Consider the following 14,693-nt stretch of genomic DNA (forward strand, 5'->3'; position numbering starts at 1 on the left):
TGAATTCTTAGTTCTGTAATTTGCCTCCTGGCTAGGCTAAATAAAGCAACTTAATTTTAGTGAAATGAGCTTTTGTGGATGCTCTTAGAGGCCAGAATATTTCAGACACCTGTTCTGCTCAGGTAATGTGACCTGTTCTGCAGCTTCAGTTGATCTTTACAGTCAGTGCAACACATTAGAAAAGTGTACATCACAGTGTCAAAGCTGATGAGTCAATGTTGTTATTTATCTGTGCATGTTCACTGGCATTTTGTATATTATTTCCAGGTGACAAACACTTTAGCCAGAGCCACTGCTCTTGGCTGGCTATTAGTAAGCTGAAATCCCAAACAATAGCTGGGGTCCAATAACTACCTGCCCTGGTTATGTTCTCAGATTTTATTCACAAACATTTTTTTTATTCCACAAAAGGGATATAAAAAGAAATGCATGGAAGAACATTCTTCTGTCTTTGAGTTTTGGGAGGATGCTAATGAACATATTTTTCCTGTGAATCCTCAGGTAATCTTTCCCACTTTTGCATCAACAAAAAGCTAATGTAATTTAATTTTTACAACTTGTAATTTAGCAGTGTTGACTGAGCAACCTTAGAGGAACTATGGTACCCAAAAGTCATGTGACCTGCTAGATAATTGAACTTAGCCAATTACAACTTTTTTTCATGTAATCACAAGAGAAAAGCTATCTATTTTCATCTCAGGAGGCAGATACAAGCTAACTCTCTCTGCCTCACTGTCCTCCCTTCTAGTAGCCTTGATGTTGCAGGAAGTCCCCTGTAAAGACTTGACTCAGATCTTTACTGTTCAGGTCTGCTCTTTCCTGCTTTCTTTCTCCTGGTAGCTGGGCTCACTTCCAGACATCTTTGAATTCTGTTTCCATGAACACATCCATTGCTGCAAGGTCTGAATCAAACCACAACAAATGGTGCTTTCACCCTCTGAGTGGCCGATAGTCATTGCAAGTGTCTGCATGTATTCTCTCATTTTGGGTCTTCCCCCTGATGCTTGCAATGTGACTTGCAATTTACAAAAACACAGAGGTCCCACTAGTCATGTGCTAAGCCAATATGCTTTTTTGTATCTGAAGATCAGTGAAGATCAGTTAAGATCAGTAGACTTCGTTTTTGTTTTTTCCTTGGCTAAGTTTTGGTGGAATGTTAGCTCTGGGAGTGTCCCGTGAGATACTGCGCTTAGGTCCCCACCCTTCTGTGTTTATAGCCTGGGTAAGGGTAAAGTGCATCTGTGGCTTGGTTACTCTGCTCTTAAACATGTAAGTGAAATGGCTACATCTCCAGTATTTTGTCAGACTGCATTTTGTCACCATTCAGAACCACCTCACTCAAGCCTACCTTGACCACAATGTGAGAGCCTTGCCTAAATTTTGTGCTGCTTTTATTCTAAATTATCCTCTGGACACGTGGGTTGTTTGACTGTGCCCTCCACTGTGTGCTCTCATGTTGTTTCCAGCACTTTAAAACGTAAGTATAGTGTAAAGTAAGCTACAGTGGAGTTATGGCTACTTGGGAACCTGATGCAATTGCACACCTCTGAAGCAAGCACAAGTATATCCACCTTGTCTGCATCAGAACTTCCATACTAGCTGAGTCTGCACTGGTTCTGTCTGCCCTAGAACATATCTTGCACCATAGTATTTGCTGGTTCTTGTAAATCACACTGCAAAATGCCTACAAGAGCTTAGTTGCTTTGAAAATTTCTGTACTAAAATAAATGTTCTTACCCCCAGTGCAAGAGTGGAGACTTTAAACAGTCGTGTGCTGTTGTTTCCCTGAGCCACCAGTATTTTTCTAATGTTAGAATGTTGGAAAGGCCTTCCTGAAAAAATTAACAGCTTCATTCGAATTGGATGGTGTTTCCTCCATTGTGCCTGGGAGAACTTTAACTTCCTAATAGTCTCCTATGTGTGTGGCGAAGAGAGGATTGAGAAGCAATAAATTGTGAAGTGAGATCAAAGAGCACACTTTATCTGTAGTATGAGTATGGTGTAGGGAGAGATAAAATACCTGACAGTATTGCTATGCTGGAATAATGATCCACAAAAATTGTTAATTGTGTTTTTTACACACAATTTCACAAACAGTAAGAAAAGGACACAAATCTGAAAGCTGTACCTGAAACTTTTACTTGGACTCCTAAAAGCGAATTTTTTTAAATACAAAAATGTTTTATTTCCTCTCTTATAAAGGAAATTTATTACTCTCTCACATAATCAAATTCCGTTTTAACAGGAATAATGTACATGGCTCTGTATGGATATCTGCTTTCGGGATATGGCCCTGAAGATTTTCAGAAACACTGGAAATAGCCGGGAATAAATTGTAATTGACTTTTAATAGGATCGTGTGGTGCTGCTGCTCATCTGTGACACATCTGTGTGCTTAAATCGGTTACTTGTGGTCAACAACCACAAGCAGCAGCCCAGCTCTGAGGTTAGGAGCCATCTCCACCCTCAGCACCTCCGAAACGTCTCCTCTCGGGCGGTTCGGTGCGGCAGGAGGAGCTGTGGCTGCCGCGCCTCGGGGGATGCTCGATGCTCGTCCCGCTGCCGCACCGCGCCTGGCCGCGCTTTCGGTTTCGCTTCTCCCGGCCCTGGGCAGAGGGTTTCCTCACGGTTTTCGTGTGCTGAGGAGCTGCTGCAGAGGCGGGATGCTTCCAGACTGAAGGGGACAAAACCCGAAGAGGTGAGTGGGTAAAATTCTTCACTTCATAGTATTAAATGTGAATATCGAGGTGGAAAGGCAAAGTTCTTCTCAGGAGTTTGGATGATTTCCTTGATCCTGGTTTTCCCTTAACTTACAGCTTAGCCAAGTCAGTGCCAGTATTTAAAGTTCTTGCTCATAATGTCAAAACCATAGTTCTTTCTTTTGCCCATCTGAAACGCTGTCCCTGAAGTTTGATAGTGGGTGTGTGCTTTCTTCACTGGATACCCAGCCAAAGCTATAACACCTAAAGCTGATTCCAGATTCCTTGCAATGAAAAAACAGGAAAAGGCCTCGCTGGAAGCCAGCCAAAGAACTAGTTTTTTGATTGTGCAGCACATTTCTTCTGCCTTTCAAACCTAAAAATGAGCTGGCAACAATTTCTGCAGAACCCAGCAGCTATCTGATCACCCTAAAACAAACCCTGAAAATGATGCAGACCAGGAAGCAAGCTTCTGTCACAGACCAGCTTCCCTTTTGTCTTCCTTAATGTTTCCAGAGTTGGGGTGCAGAGGAAAGAGGTAGGACAAGTGGTCCTTTATTTTCCTCAGCTACAGGGACACAGGTGCTGTGTTTGGCAGCAGCTCTAGCAAGCCATGGTGTCTGCAGGACCAAGAGTTTGCTGTCCCCTCCTCTTCCCCATTAACCAGTGGCAGATGAGTGGAGGGCCAGGCTATGTGAGCTGCAGAATGAGGGTCAGGCTGACATGCAATGCCCAGCAGGTATTTTTTTTTTCATTAAAGTTTATTTTTAGCCGTATTTTGTAGTCCTTTGTGTATGCCTTTGCAATGTTTTAGGTCCCTCTATCCCTTGCTTGTATCCCTACTCTCACTGGATTTTACAAATGTCTCTGCTTTGATGGCCAGGTTGCTCCCACAGAGGCAGTCATGAGGTTCCCCTCTGGCCACTAGAACGTGACTTTTTGTCACTGGAGTAGTCCTAACATGTGCCCTCTGAAAAGGTAGGTCAGCCATGGAGTCAAACTCTCCTGGGGTCTGACCTGCTAACCTCCTGTTTGACTGCAGGTTGAAGTGTCAGCTCATAGAGTTTTATTATGCTAGTGGAAATTTGTCTCTTTAGAAAACACCAGTTATGGACAATTTTTCTTTTCTTCTATACAAATGTGCTGGTTTAATTTATCTTCTGATTTCTTGTTTCATTGTTATTGCACAGTACTCTAAAGTGCTCAAAGCTTGATCATGTTAAATACACCTTTGCTAGGTTCCTAGCAAAGGAAAATGGGCACTGTAGTAGTAAGAAAGCTCATAATCCCTGTGAGTCTTTTGAGAAGCTCTTCTAGTTTCCTGTTAAGTCTAGGAAGGTTTATTCCCATTTATATCCTGTTCTGTACTGGGGTACCAATAGCCTTCTTTACCTGGGAGCCCATCCTGCTGAGACTCAACTCATTGCTAATTTGAGGTTGGTAGGTAGGTTCCAAGTTTGTTGGCAGAAGCCCATGCAGATATCTATGTAGCGAGATTTTGGAGACACTTAAAGCTTCAGGGGTGAAAGTATAAGCTTTCTATTTCTTAAAAAAAGAAAAAAAAATAAGACAGGAGCCTAAGCTTACTGTCCTCTGCAAAAGTATGAAAAAAACATTCTGACAAGCACTCACAAAGTATTTTCTCCCTCTAACAAAGATTAATTCTGTAGAGAATAATATGGAAGATACAGAGGACCCTTCTTTGGATTAGCAGAAATGCCATTTAATTAGACACGTTCTATGACTCAGAAGCCTAGTCAAACCCTTCTGAGCTCTTACAGCTCTATTGTGGTCAGAATTTATATGGAATTTATTTTCTTCCTTGTGCAGTAAAGCCTCATTACAAGATCACCAGGTGAATTTAGATCTAATGGATACTAAATGTAAAATGAACAAAATATTAAAAAGCCTAAGACTCATTAGAAATGTAACGAGTAAACAAGTAGAGCCTTTGAAAATTAGAGTGGAGAGAGGTTGATATCCTCATGTATGTGCCCAAAAGATATGGGGTAGAGTATATAAATTCTTAAATGTGTAGGTTTCCCTGAAAGTATTTGGATAAATCTATTGAACTTATGGGCAGTGTCTTCTCTACACCTTGGCTCTTCTCCATTTCTTTCTCTGATTATGTTGACACTGATTTATTTTGTGTGCTCTTACTTTCTCATACATGTTTCTATAGCCTAGTATTCCTTCTTTCTCTATAAGATGGAAAGACAGAATTTTGTGTGATTGACTTGTAAACTAAAAACTGGCAAGAACAGTAGAAGAGAGAAGTGGTATATTATGTATTCTTACTGCATATGACTATAAATATTTTACATGTAATTAAGCTCAGAGCTCCATGACTAACACTGAGAGGCTTGTGTACAATTTTTCATACTTACTTTATATAATGCGTGTTAAAGCAATGCAAAACTAATCAGAAAAGAAAAAATTATTGGAAAATTGGAACTGATAATAGATAAAGTCATAGTTTCTGAACATACCTATTTTAATGTAAGACAATGTTACTGCTTTTAAATAAATGTCTTTATTTAGAGAAATTATTAGCCATAACTCTTCTGCAGAAATGAATGCTACTTTATGGGTTAAAAAACACCAAGTGTTTGCTCAGTATGAAATTACATATTTTCTAAGCTTGCTTGCTTAGCCTTCCTTAAAAGACACAAGTTATGTCAAAATGATTGTAATTTGCACTGTGTTCATTTTGCCTTTGCAGATAAAATGATGCGAAATGCTATTCTTTGGTGGAGCAGCTTATCTGTCAGACTGATGTTTGTCTTCTGGCTGTGTACATCAGTTGGAAAGCAATGTCATATTGAAAATGAAATGGCTGACTGCAGTCACCTAAAGCTGACTCAAATTCCTTCTGATCTCCCAAACAATATAACGAGTTTGGACATTTCTCATAATCAGCTAAGACAGCTAGGTCCTGCAAATTTGACCAAGTACAGCCAGCTGGTTTACTTGAATGCAGGCTACAACAGCATCTCTAAACTGCAACCAGAATTGTGCCAAAATGTGCCCCTGTTGCGGATTCTGAAGTTAGAACATAATGAATTATATAAGCTTCCTGACAGAGTCTTTGCTTCCTGCACCAACCTGACTGAGCTCAATCTAGGATACAACAGACTAAATATAAATAATGATCCTTTCAAAACCTTGGAGGTAAGCTTTAGAAATGTACCTTTTCATGTAAATAAAATATGAATGGGGAATTTACTGTATTTTCCAGTGTGTGTACAGAACTGTTGCCTTTGCATCTCAAAATACCCAACACAGAATCTTCCTGAAGATTTTTTCTGAAAAAGAAGCCTTGTGGCTTCTTCTGTTATAGCACATTGGAGTCTCAGCCATCCTCGTGTATCCATGCCCTCCGTTCCTTTTTCCCTGTTGAACCCCTTTGAGGCACCTCTCCATGCAGGATGTGTGCTGAGAGAATAGCAACAGCAGCTGATGAGAATAGCAGCAAAGTGGATGGTGTGGAATCCGAGCTGCCTAAATTCTCAAGGTTGAGATGTAATTATTCAGACAGGAAGGCCAGTGCTTAGGCTGAATGTAGTGTCTCATAGGAGTTTAAGAGTTAAAAAAGAGTAAAAAGTACCTTCATTTTTTCTGGTAGTTTACATGTGGTTAAATATTCTTCTCTGTAGCAGAGATTGGGGGGCCATCACAGCAGGCAGGAAAGGACTATTCCACTCTCTTTGCACCAGACAAGGAATTGTGCAAAAGGAAGAGCCTAAAGACAAAAGAAAGTAAGGACACTGTGTGGGTACTAATTGTCACTCAGTGTTCTAATGAGTGTGCATGTGGTTTTGAGTAAGTCTGAACTTTTCTGCTAAACTCAGTATTCCAGTTCAGCCACATAAAGTGTACTTGCAGACATTGTAGGACTGCTGACTCTCAACACAAACAGGTGCAGCCAGCTTCTATGCTTGGAACTTCTCATTCCTCATGTCCATTTACAGGGCTGGACCACACTGAAAAAGGGTGGAATGCAATGTTTAATACTGCAGTCGTTGTAACTGCACCCAGCTGTAGGCTTTCGCATTTATCACTTTATCTGAGGCAGGAGGACTTTCAGTGAATTAAGGAACTTTAGCTAAAGAAATTCTTTTATTTGCAGTAGATACTTTAGCAGGTTAATACCGTGATTACCATGAAAATTATTGGTGTGAAAGACATAGAACACTTCTTCCTTCAGCAGCTTGAAAGCTGCCATTTCTCTATTACAAACTTATTTTAATTGTAGCATTGCAACTACTTTCCAATCAGTTATACTCTAATGAAATATTTCTAATTTTTTTGTGTGCATTATATAAAATGAAAATAAAAAATAATTTTATGCTTTTTTCCCCCTTGTATCTTCTCTCCAGAACTTGAATATTTTGGACCTATCGCATAATTCTTTGAAGTCAGCCAATTTAGGATTGGAGCAACAGCTGAAAAAACTCCATGAGCTCATGTTGGGTAGCAACCAAATCACTGAGTTGAAAAAAGAAGACTTCCATTTTCTTAGCAACACCTCATTGAATAGTCTTGATTTGTCATCAAATCCACTAAAAGAGGTAGGAAGCATTTCAACAGAAATTCAACTGGTGTAAGTATAAAATGGAACTATCCTGATTTATGCTTTATGGTTGTATGGCATTTACATTACAATTTTGATCCACTGAAGCCCAAAAGCCATTCTATTGTATACAGCATTACTCCAGACCTCTGATACACAGAGTTACTGTTCTGCCACTGAAATCAGCACAGGCTGGTTTCATATAGGCTGGTTCCATGTAGATCAGGGGTTTCAAGCAAGACATAGATCGAAATGCTGTGAGAATTCTCCTTACTAACTATTTTCTATGCAGAATTTCTTTTACATGCTGAATGTGGAGGACTGATGTATTTTCTAAATGGGTAAAAAGTGTGATAACTATGCAAGTCTGGTTATACAACCTAGGTCCCCCTTCCAAGTTAATCAAAGAGAGAGCATTCACTTGTACCTATGGGAACCCCAGAGAAATAATCATTGCAGAAAAGTATACTTACTCCTTAAAAAAACCCCACATGGGTGTTTTTCACTCAGCTCACTGGGCTCTCTGATCTGCTTCCCAGTGTTATGATTCTTTGAAGAGTGATGGTTAGTGTGGCAATTTACACTGGTTGACCCTCAGCATACAAATACTGAATATGCATTGAATTTCCTTGGTTGGTTTGTTTTTTGTTTGGGTTTTTTTTGTTTGATTGATCTCTAAAGAATGTGTACATTGAAATGACAAGAACATTTTGAGGTGGCATACCCTTGTACTTGGCTAAGAGTGAATCCCACCATCGTCTTTTACTGGGCCACTCCATCCCTCCCTCCCTCCCTCTTTCTGACAGCAGCTTTAATGAGGCAATGCACTGCACCACTGGGGAAACTCTACAGATGTTTTGGCTTGGTTAGCTTGGTACACTGCTTCTCTACCTGTTTCACCATGTGACTGCATGTAGAGCTATTCTGGTACAAGGGTACAGTGGTGTGGATAAGTAAATGACACTACTCCTTTCCTGGAGCATGGCTACTTTGTGCCACTTTCAGCTGCTCTGATGTTACAGTCCGGCCATCTGAAAAGCAGCCTTATGCATTCGAATCATTCTGGCAAATGGAGTACTTAATCACGCAGCTGATGTCTTAATCAAGATGAGGGGCCAGTACTATGATAGGAGTTTATAATCCATATTGTGGAGGCAAGTGTATAGTATTATATTTCAGCTTCTGTTTGCACAGAGAAACTGGGTTTCTTCTTGTCTGTCTGCAGACTGAATGAATTAGTACACCTAACAGATACCAATAACAGCTGAAAATAGACATCACAAATTTTAAGATACTTCTAGGGAAAGAGTTTTAGTAGTTGGATACGAACTTCCATCTCACTAAACCACTTTCTATCTTCTGAAATAACACTACTCAGATTTATGTTAATCATGTTATAAATTATAGAACTATTATCACAAGAAATGTTTTTCTTAATCTGCTGTGAAACAATCTGGGTGTAGGAGTTCTATCCTGCTTAAAAATCTCATTTGAAAACTTTTCCAAGTTTTGGGTTTATTGGTCAACTTTCTTACATAATCCTCTTGTTTAGGTCATGACTTTTTTCCTTTTCCTTTCAGTTTCATACAGGATGTTTACATACAATTGGAAATCTGTTTGGCCTCATACTGAACAATGTTGAACTTGGTGAAAATCGCACTAAGAAACTTTGTACAGAATTATCAAACACAGCGATTCGGAACCTCTCACTGAGCCACGTGAAACTTTCCTACATTGGCAAGTCAACTTTCCAGGGACTGCAAGGAACAAATCTTACCATTTTAAACCTTTCCCAAAATTCTCTCTCTGTCATAGAAAATGACTCATTTCAGTGGCTTTCAAGTTTACAATACTTAAACCTGAAGCTTAATAATATTCATGTATCTTCGCGTTTATTTTATGGATTATCCAGCCTTAAATATTTGAATCTCATAAACTCACTTAGTGGGAAAATAGAAGATTTTTCCTTTCATTGGTTATACCACCTGGAGTACCTTATAATGGATAACAACAATTTTCCAGGAATTACTGCTAATATGTTCACAGGTCTGAACAACCTGAAATACCTGAGTCTCTGTAACTGCAACATAAACTTGCAAAGAATAACTAATAAAACATTTTCATCACTTGCTAATTCTAGCTTACAGGTTCTCAACCTCACAAAAACCAGAATCTCTACAATAGAAAGTGGGGCATTTTCTTCCTTGGGACAGCTGAAAATTCTTGATCTTGGTCTCAATGAAATTAGTCAACAGCTCACAGGTCATGAGTTTAAAGGTCTCAATAATATAAAAGATATTTATCTTTCCTACAATAAAAACTTGATTTTGCAAAGTGAATCATTCATTTTTGTCCCAAGCCTTAGAAAGCTGATGCTGAGGAAGGTAGGGTGTAGTAATCTGGCACTTTCTCCTTCACCTTTTCATCCTCTACGAAACCTGACTGTCCTGGACATCAGCAACAACAACATAGCAAACATAAACGAAGACTTGTTTGATGGACTTGACAAACTTTACATATTGGATTTGCAGCACAACAATTTAGCCCGACTTTGGAAACATGCAAATCCAGGTGGCCCTGTTCTTTTTTTAAAAGGTCTTCCCAATCTGCAAATTCTTAATTTGAAATCAAATGGATTTGATGAAATTCCAGTTCAGGTTTTCAGGGGTCTGGTTCAATTAAGACACTTGGATTTAGGATCGAATAATTTGAATTTGCTTCCACCAACTCTGTTTGATGACCAAGCCTCTTTGAGTTCATTGAACCTTCAGAAAAATCTGATAACCTCAGTTGAAGAAAAAGTATTTGGTCCACCTTTCAAGAGCTTGAGAAAACTAGAGATGGATTCCAACCCCTTTGATTGTACCTGTGAAAGCATTGCTTGGTTTGCTGATTGGCTTAATGTGACCCAAGTTGATATACCTGGACTGAGGTCCCAGTACATTTGCAACACCCCACCTAAATATCATGGTAGTCTGGTTTTGTATTTTGACACTTCAGCCTGCAAAGACAGTGCTCCATTTAAACTTCTTTTTGTGATCTCTAACACTATTGTGACGCTATTCATTTTTATTGTCCTTACCATCCATTTTGAAGGGTGGAGAATAGCTTTCTACTGGAATATTTTAGTCAATCGAGTACTTGGTTTTAAAGAATTTGAGAGACAACAGGAACAGTTCTATTATGATGCCTATGTCATTCATGCAAGAGAGGACAAAAATTGGGTGTCTAAAAATTTCATGTCTCTGGAAAAAAATAACCACTTTGAAATTAAGTTTTGTTTAGAGGAACGGGACTTTGAAGCAGGTGTGTCTGAATTTGAAGCCACAATTAACAGTATAAAAATGAGCAGGAAGATTATTTTTGTTGTGACTGAACACCTCTTACAGGATCCCTGGTGTAAAAAGTGAGTAGGATACAAAATTTTATTTGTGGGGGGGAAATTTCTGAAGAGCTATTTTAACAGTATAATTTTTTAAATTTTAGTTTAGTAAAAAAATAGCATTTAAATAAAAAACATGCAAAATCTACTTTATTATATTTACATAATATATTGTAACTTCAGAATATTTCCTGAGTTAATAATGTCTACTATTGCACATGGTTCCACGTGTGCAATAGTAGACATTTGAATATCTCAGTCAATGTTATAGGCATTTTCTTGGCGATTTTTTCTTGTTTGGCTGGTTTTTTTGTTTGTTCGGTAGTTAGTTAGTTAGTTTTGTTTTGTGGGTTTTGTGTTTTATTTGAGGGGTTTTTGTGGTTTTGGTGGTGGTGGTGTATTTTGGAGTTCTTTTTTGGTTGCTTGCTTGGTTTCTTTGGTTGATTTCTGGTGGGGTTTTTTTGGGGTTTTTTTTTTGCAGTGGGGTGTGTGTGTGTGTGTGTGTATGTGAGTTTTGGTTTCTTTGTTTTCCAAAAAGTTAGGCTGCCACCTGTGCAGATTGCTTTCCATAAAATTACACATTTGAAGAAGACCAAAAATGAGTGAGACCAGTAGCATCAAAAGATGATTTTTTTTTGCCTTTAAATTAGTCTTTTCACTGCTCTTATGTAGTGATATTGTAAAGAAAGCAATTTTGCTAGTCAAGGCTATATCAAGACAGTAGACTTAGGTTATATTTTTAGAGGATGAATTTTTTTTAGTTAGAGGCAAATAATTTAAGAAAAGTAATGACCATTGTATATCACAAAATAGACTAAAACACCTGTTAAGAACTGTTTTTCTGTTGTTTTTCCTTCACATAAAAGAAAATATAGATTTTTGTCTTTTTTTGGCTTCAGTTTCAAGGTGTATCATGCTCTTCAGCAAGCTGTTGAACAAAGTCGGGACTCCATCATACTGATCTTTCTTAATGATATCCAAGACTACAAGTTGTATCATGCACTTCACCTGAGAAGAGGAATGTTCAGATCTCGCTGCATCTTGAACTGGCCAGCCCAGAGAGAACGAGTCACTGCATTTCACCAGCAATTAATTATGGCACTTAAATCTAATAGCAAAGTGCATTGATTTTTGAACTATAGATTTGAATTACGGGGCCATTTTATTGTATATTTTCTACCACTGGAAAACTAGCAAGCCTTCATGAAGATGTGAAAAAATTTGTCATCCTGCAAAGATATGTAAGAGTCACTGTAATTTAAATTTACTTGTTTATATTCATTTTTTTGCTGATTTTTAAGTGACATGTTAAAAGGGGTCATGGTTGATACTCATTTTATTCAGTGTATTAAAAATGTGGTAGAAGTTCTGAAAAGCAGTGAGAATGACTGATGTTCTAGGAACTGATGTAGGGTAGAAAAGAAATAGTCTCTATGGGGATATACAAAAGAGAATGTATTAAACAGCAAATTCTGTGCAGAAGGTAGCGTGGACACTACTTCTTGCTTTTGAAACAGAGGGGGAGATTCAGTGCATCAAACTGGAAAATGTTCCTCGTGAAACACAGCAAGTAGCATGGAAAATTACTTCTGTAATTAAAACCAAGGAACATAGCAGTTTCAGTGTGAGTTTTGAAACCTTTGTGGTTGTGCTTTCTGAGTGGGGCTAATACTGGTGGCTATGAAAAAGTGACTTTCAGGCTGATGACTGTCAGTCAACTGATTTAATCAATTTGATATCATGAAAAAGGGTTTTTCATGAAATTGGTGAAATTCAGAGAGCTGGTAGAAGGATGATACTGAGAGATGCCACTTTGATTCTTTGAATGCACAGAGAACTGTATGGAGGCCTGTACATAGAACTTGAGATCAATGTGAAACATGGCCAATGCACAGCTGCTGCACCTGTATAAAATGAGTAAAGGCACAGGTATTTTTATAATATAACCAGAAGACAACTTTGTGGAGAAAATGGTACTACTGTAATTTCATTACCAAAAATTTTGTTACTGGTGAAACAACAACAAAAACAAAGTCCACCCAAAGAAATAGTTATAAATGGTATGAGAAACATTATTGTGACTACAGTTAGAGCAGGAAAAAAATTGAAATTAGAATAATTTCAAATTTTTGTTTCCTTTTATACATACATAAAGGCTATACATAGCTTTTGATAGCTAAAAAGAAAATTGTAAAGAGATCAGATAGAATTCTGTAGTAGAATTTCTTGTATGTTAATTTAGTTTGATTTTTTCCTGAACATACTTTATAGAAATGTGGCCTAGTTGGCAACTGCCAGGGCATTAAGGTTCAAACACATGGGCTAGCAGCTTGATCTGGAGGGAGCCAAGACTGTGCAAAATGTCCTTTGAAAGGGTGTTTTTAATTTTTAGGACTGGCTAAGATGTTCTGGTGTGTCAGAGCACAATTTATTGTAAATTAGACATGAGGCAGTCATTTGTATGCTTTGGTTAATATTTAATTGCTGCTTCAAGGACCTGATAAAACTTTGTCAACTATTAGTAGGTGCGTGATCCTTCAATAGCTCAGGAATATATTTAAATTGCTTTATCCCCCTAGCATATCCCTTCTAAACTTCAATACCATTTTTGCTACAAGGATGCTGTTTTACTGCTTTAGAAAACAGCTTAAAAATAGTTCTATACTTAATGTTTTAAACAGCTTTTCTCATTATTTGCCATATGCATTCATGAAAAACATTCAGTTTTAATAGGTTTCCTATGTACCATGATGATAAAAACAAAAACCTAAACAAGACAAGTAATTAGTGAAATAGATTTTTCATGCACTGCAATAGTGAAGGGGTTGTAGATATCTTCACTTGCTTGGGAAGTCCAGAGTGAAGACAAAACAGGCTATGTTTACAGCTGAAGTGATAGATGATGATTCCTTAATTACAGTAATAGGATTATCCCCATTGTGATGCTTTCATCTCATCTTTCTGGCCTTTTCAGGTGAAGTGACAAATTCTTTCTTCGTTCTTAGGCCATGAAAGTTGAGGAGGCAAGTTGGTGATAATGGTGTGCCAGGTATGCACTATATCAATTGTTCGTTCTCTTATTCAAAGACTAACAAGCAACAGGGTTCCTATGTTTCCTAAATTTGCAATGACATATAGCAGCAGAATTTCTCATCCCATGCCAATACAAATTGTTTAGAAAATGTTAATAGTTCACATAGATATTAAAAATGACATAAAGATGAGGAGAATGCATGGAGAAGTGCTGAGGTGAAATGTAATACAAGAGGTCAGACTAGATGATCAAATGGTCTTTTTTGACCCTTACAGTCTGACAAATGACAGCAGGTCTGCATTCCTAAAGTTTTTCTAGTTACTACAAATGCCCCCAAAATTGGTTTCAGAACAGTGAAAAAAATGTTATGAGTGCTTAGTTTTGTAATCCAGCTATGAATACAAACAAGAAGTACTTGGTGATGAGTGAAAAATCCCTTAAAATTATAAAAATATGGTGAATGCATTCTAAACAGTCATTTAGTACCTAGATTTGGTTTAAAATAATTTTAACAGAAAAAGACATTATAAAGGCTCACAATGAGAATTAGACTACTGTATAAAAAGGAAAAGCACAAAAAAAAATCAAAGGGCCAGTGGTAATCATCAGTTATACCAGACCTAAAATTTTCCCTGGATTTCTGAAAGTTAACTAACTCTGCTCTACTTCCATACATTTGTTTGGCAATTTTAATGAGAGTAAATAAATGGGCTTACCATAGGTAAGAGTTGTAAGTGCTTTCAGGATTCACAGTCTATATCTGAGCTTGTCAGTCACTTTGCAGTGGGCAGCATCAGATTATATTATGCTGATTTGCTGAGGAGTTGTACACCAAAAAAAAGTAGTTCCAAACTTGTAGTATCCAAGATATTACCTAGGTCTAAAGAAAGGCCATTTATTTTGAAAGCAGAAGCCTGATTGTGGTTTAGGAATATTATTCCCTAGTTTAGTGTTCCAGCTGGAGAGACTCTCCAAACAACGTGCTGCTCGCTCACTCCTCTCCCC

At 38.0% G+C, this 14,693-nt stretch overlaps 1 protein-coding gene across 1 annotated transcript in view; it reads left to right on the forward strand.

Annotated features, from left to right (window-relative positions):
* TLR3 (toll like receptor 3) overlaps positions 1 to 14,408 on the forward strand; it is a 35,626-nt gene extending 21,218 nt beyond the window's left edge. The window contains exons 2-6 of the mRNA XM_085058789.1: positions 2,246 to 2,698; positions 5,422 to 5,870; positions 7,079 to 7,270; positions 8,853 to 10,678; positions 11,554 to 14,408. Coding sequence (XP_084914915.1) covers positions 5,427 to 5,870; positions 7,079 to 7,270; positions 8,853 to 10,678; positions 11,554 to 11,782 — 2,691 coding nt within the window. The 5' untranslated portion in view covers positions 2,246 to 2,698; positions 5,422 to 5,426 and the 3' untranslated portion in view covers positions 11,783 to 14,408. The remainder of the gene's footprint in view (positions 1 to 2,245; positions 2,699 to 5,421; positions 5,871 to 7,078; positions 7,271 to 8,852; positions 10,679 to 11,553) is intronic.
* Positions 14,409 to 14,693: the final 285 nt, after the last annotated feature.

The sequence above is a fragment of the Lichenostomus cassidix genome, chromosome 4 (genome assembly GCF_008360975.1).
Source record: "Lichenostomus cassidix isolate B80296 chromosome 4, HeHo_3.0, whole genome shotgun sequence".
Taxonomy (NCBI): Eukaryota; Metazoa; Chordata; class Aves; order Passeriformes; family Meliphagidae; genus Lichenostomus; species Lichenostomus cassidix.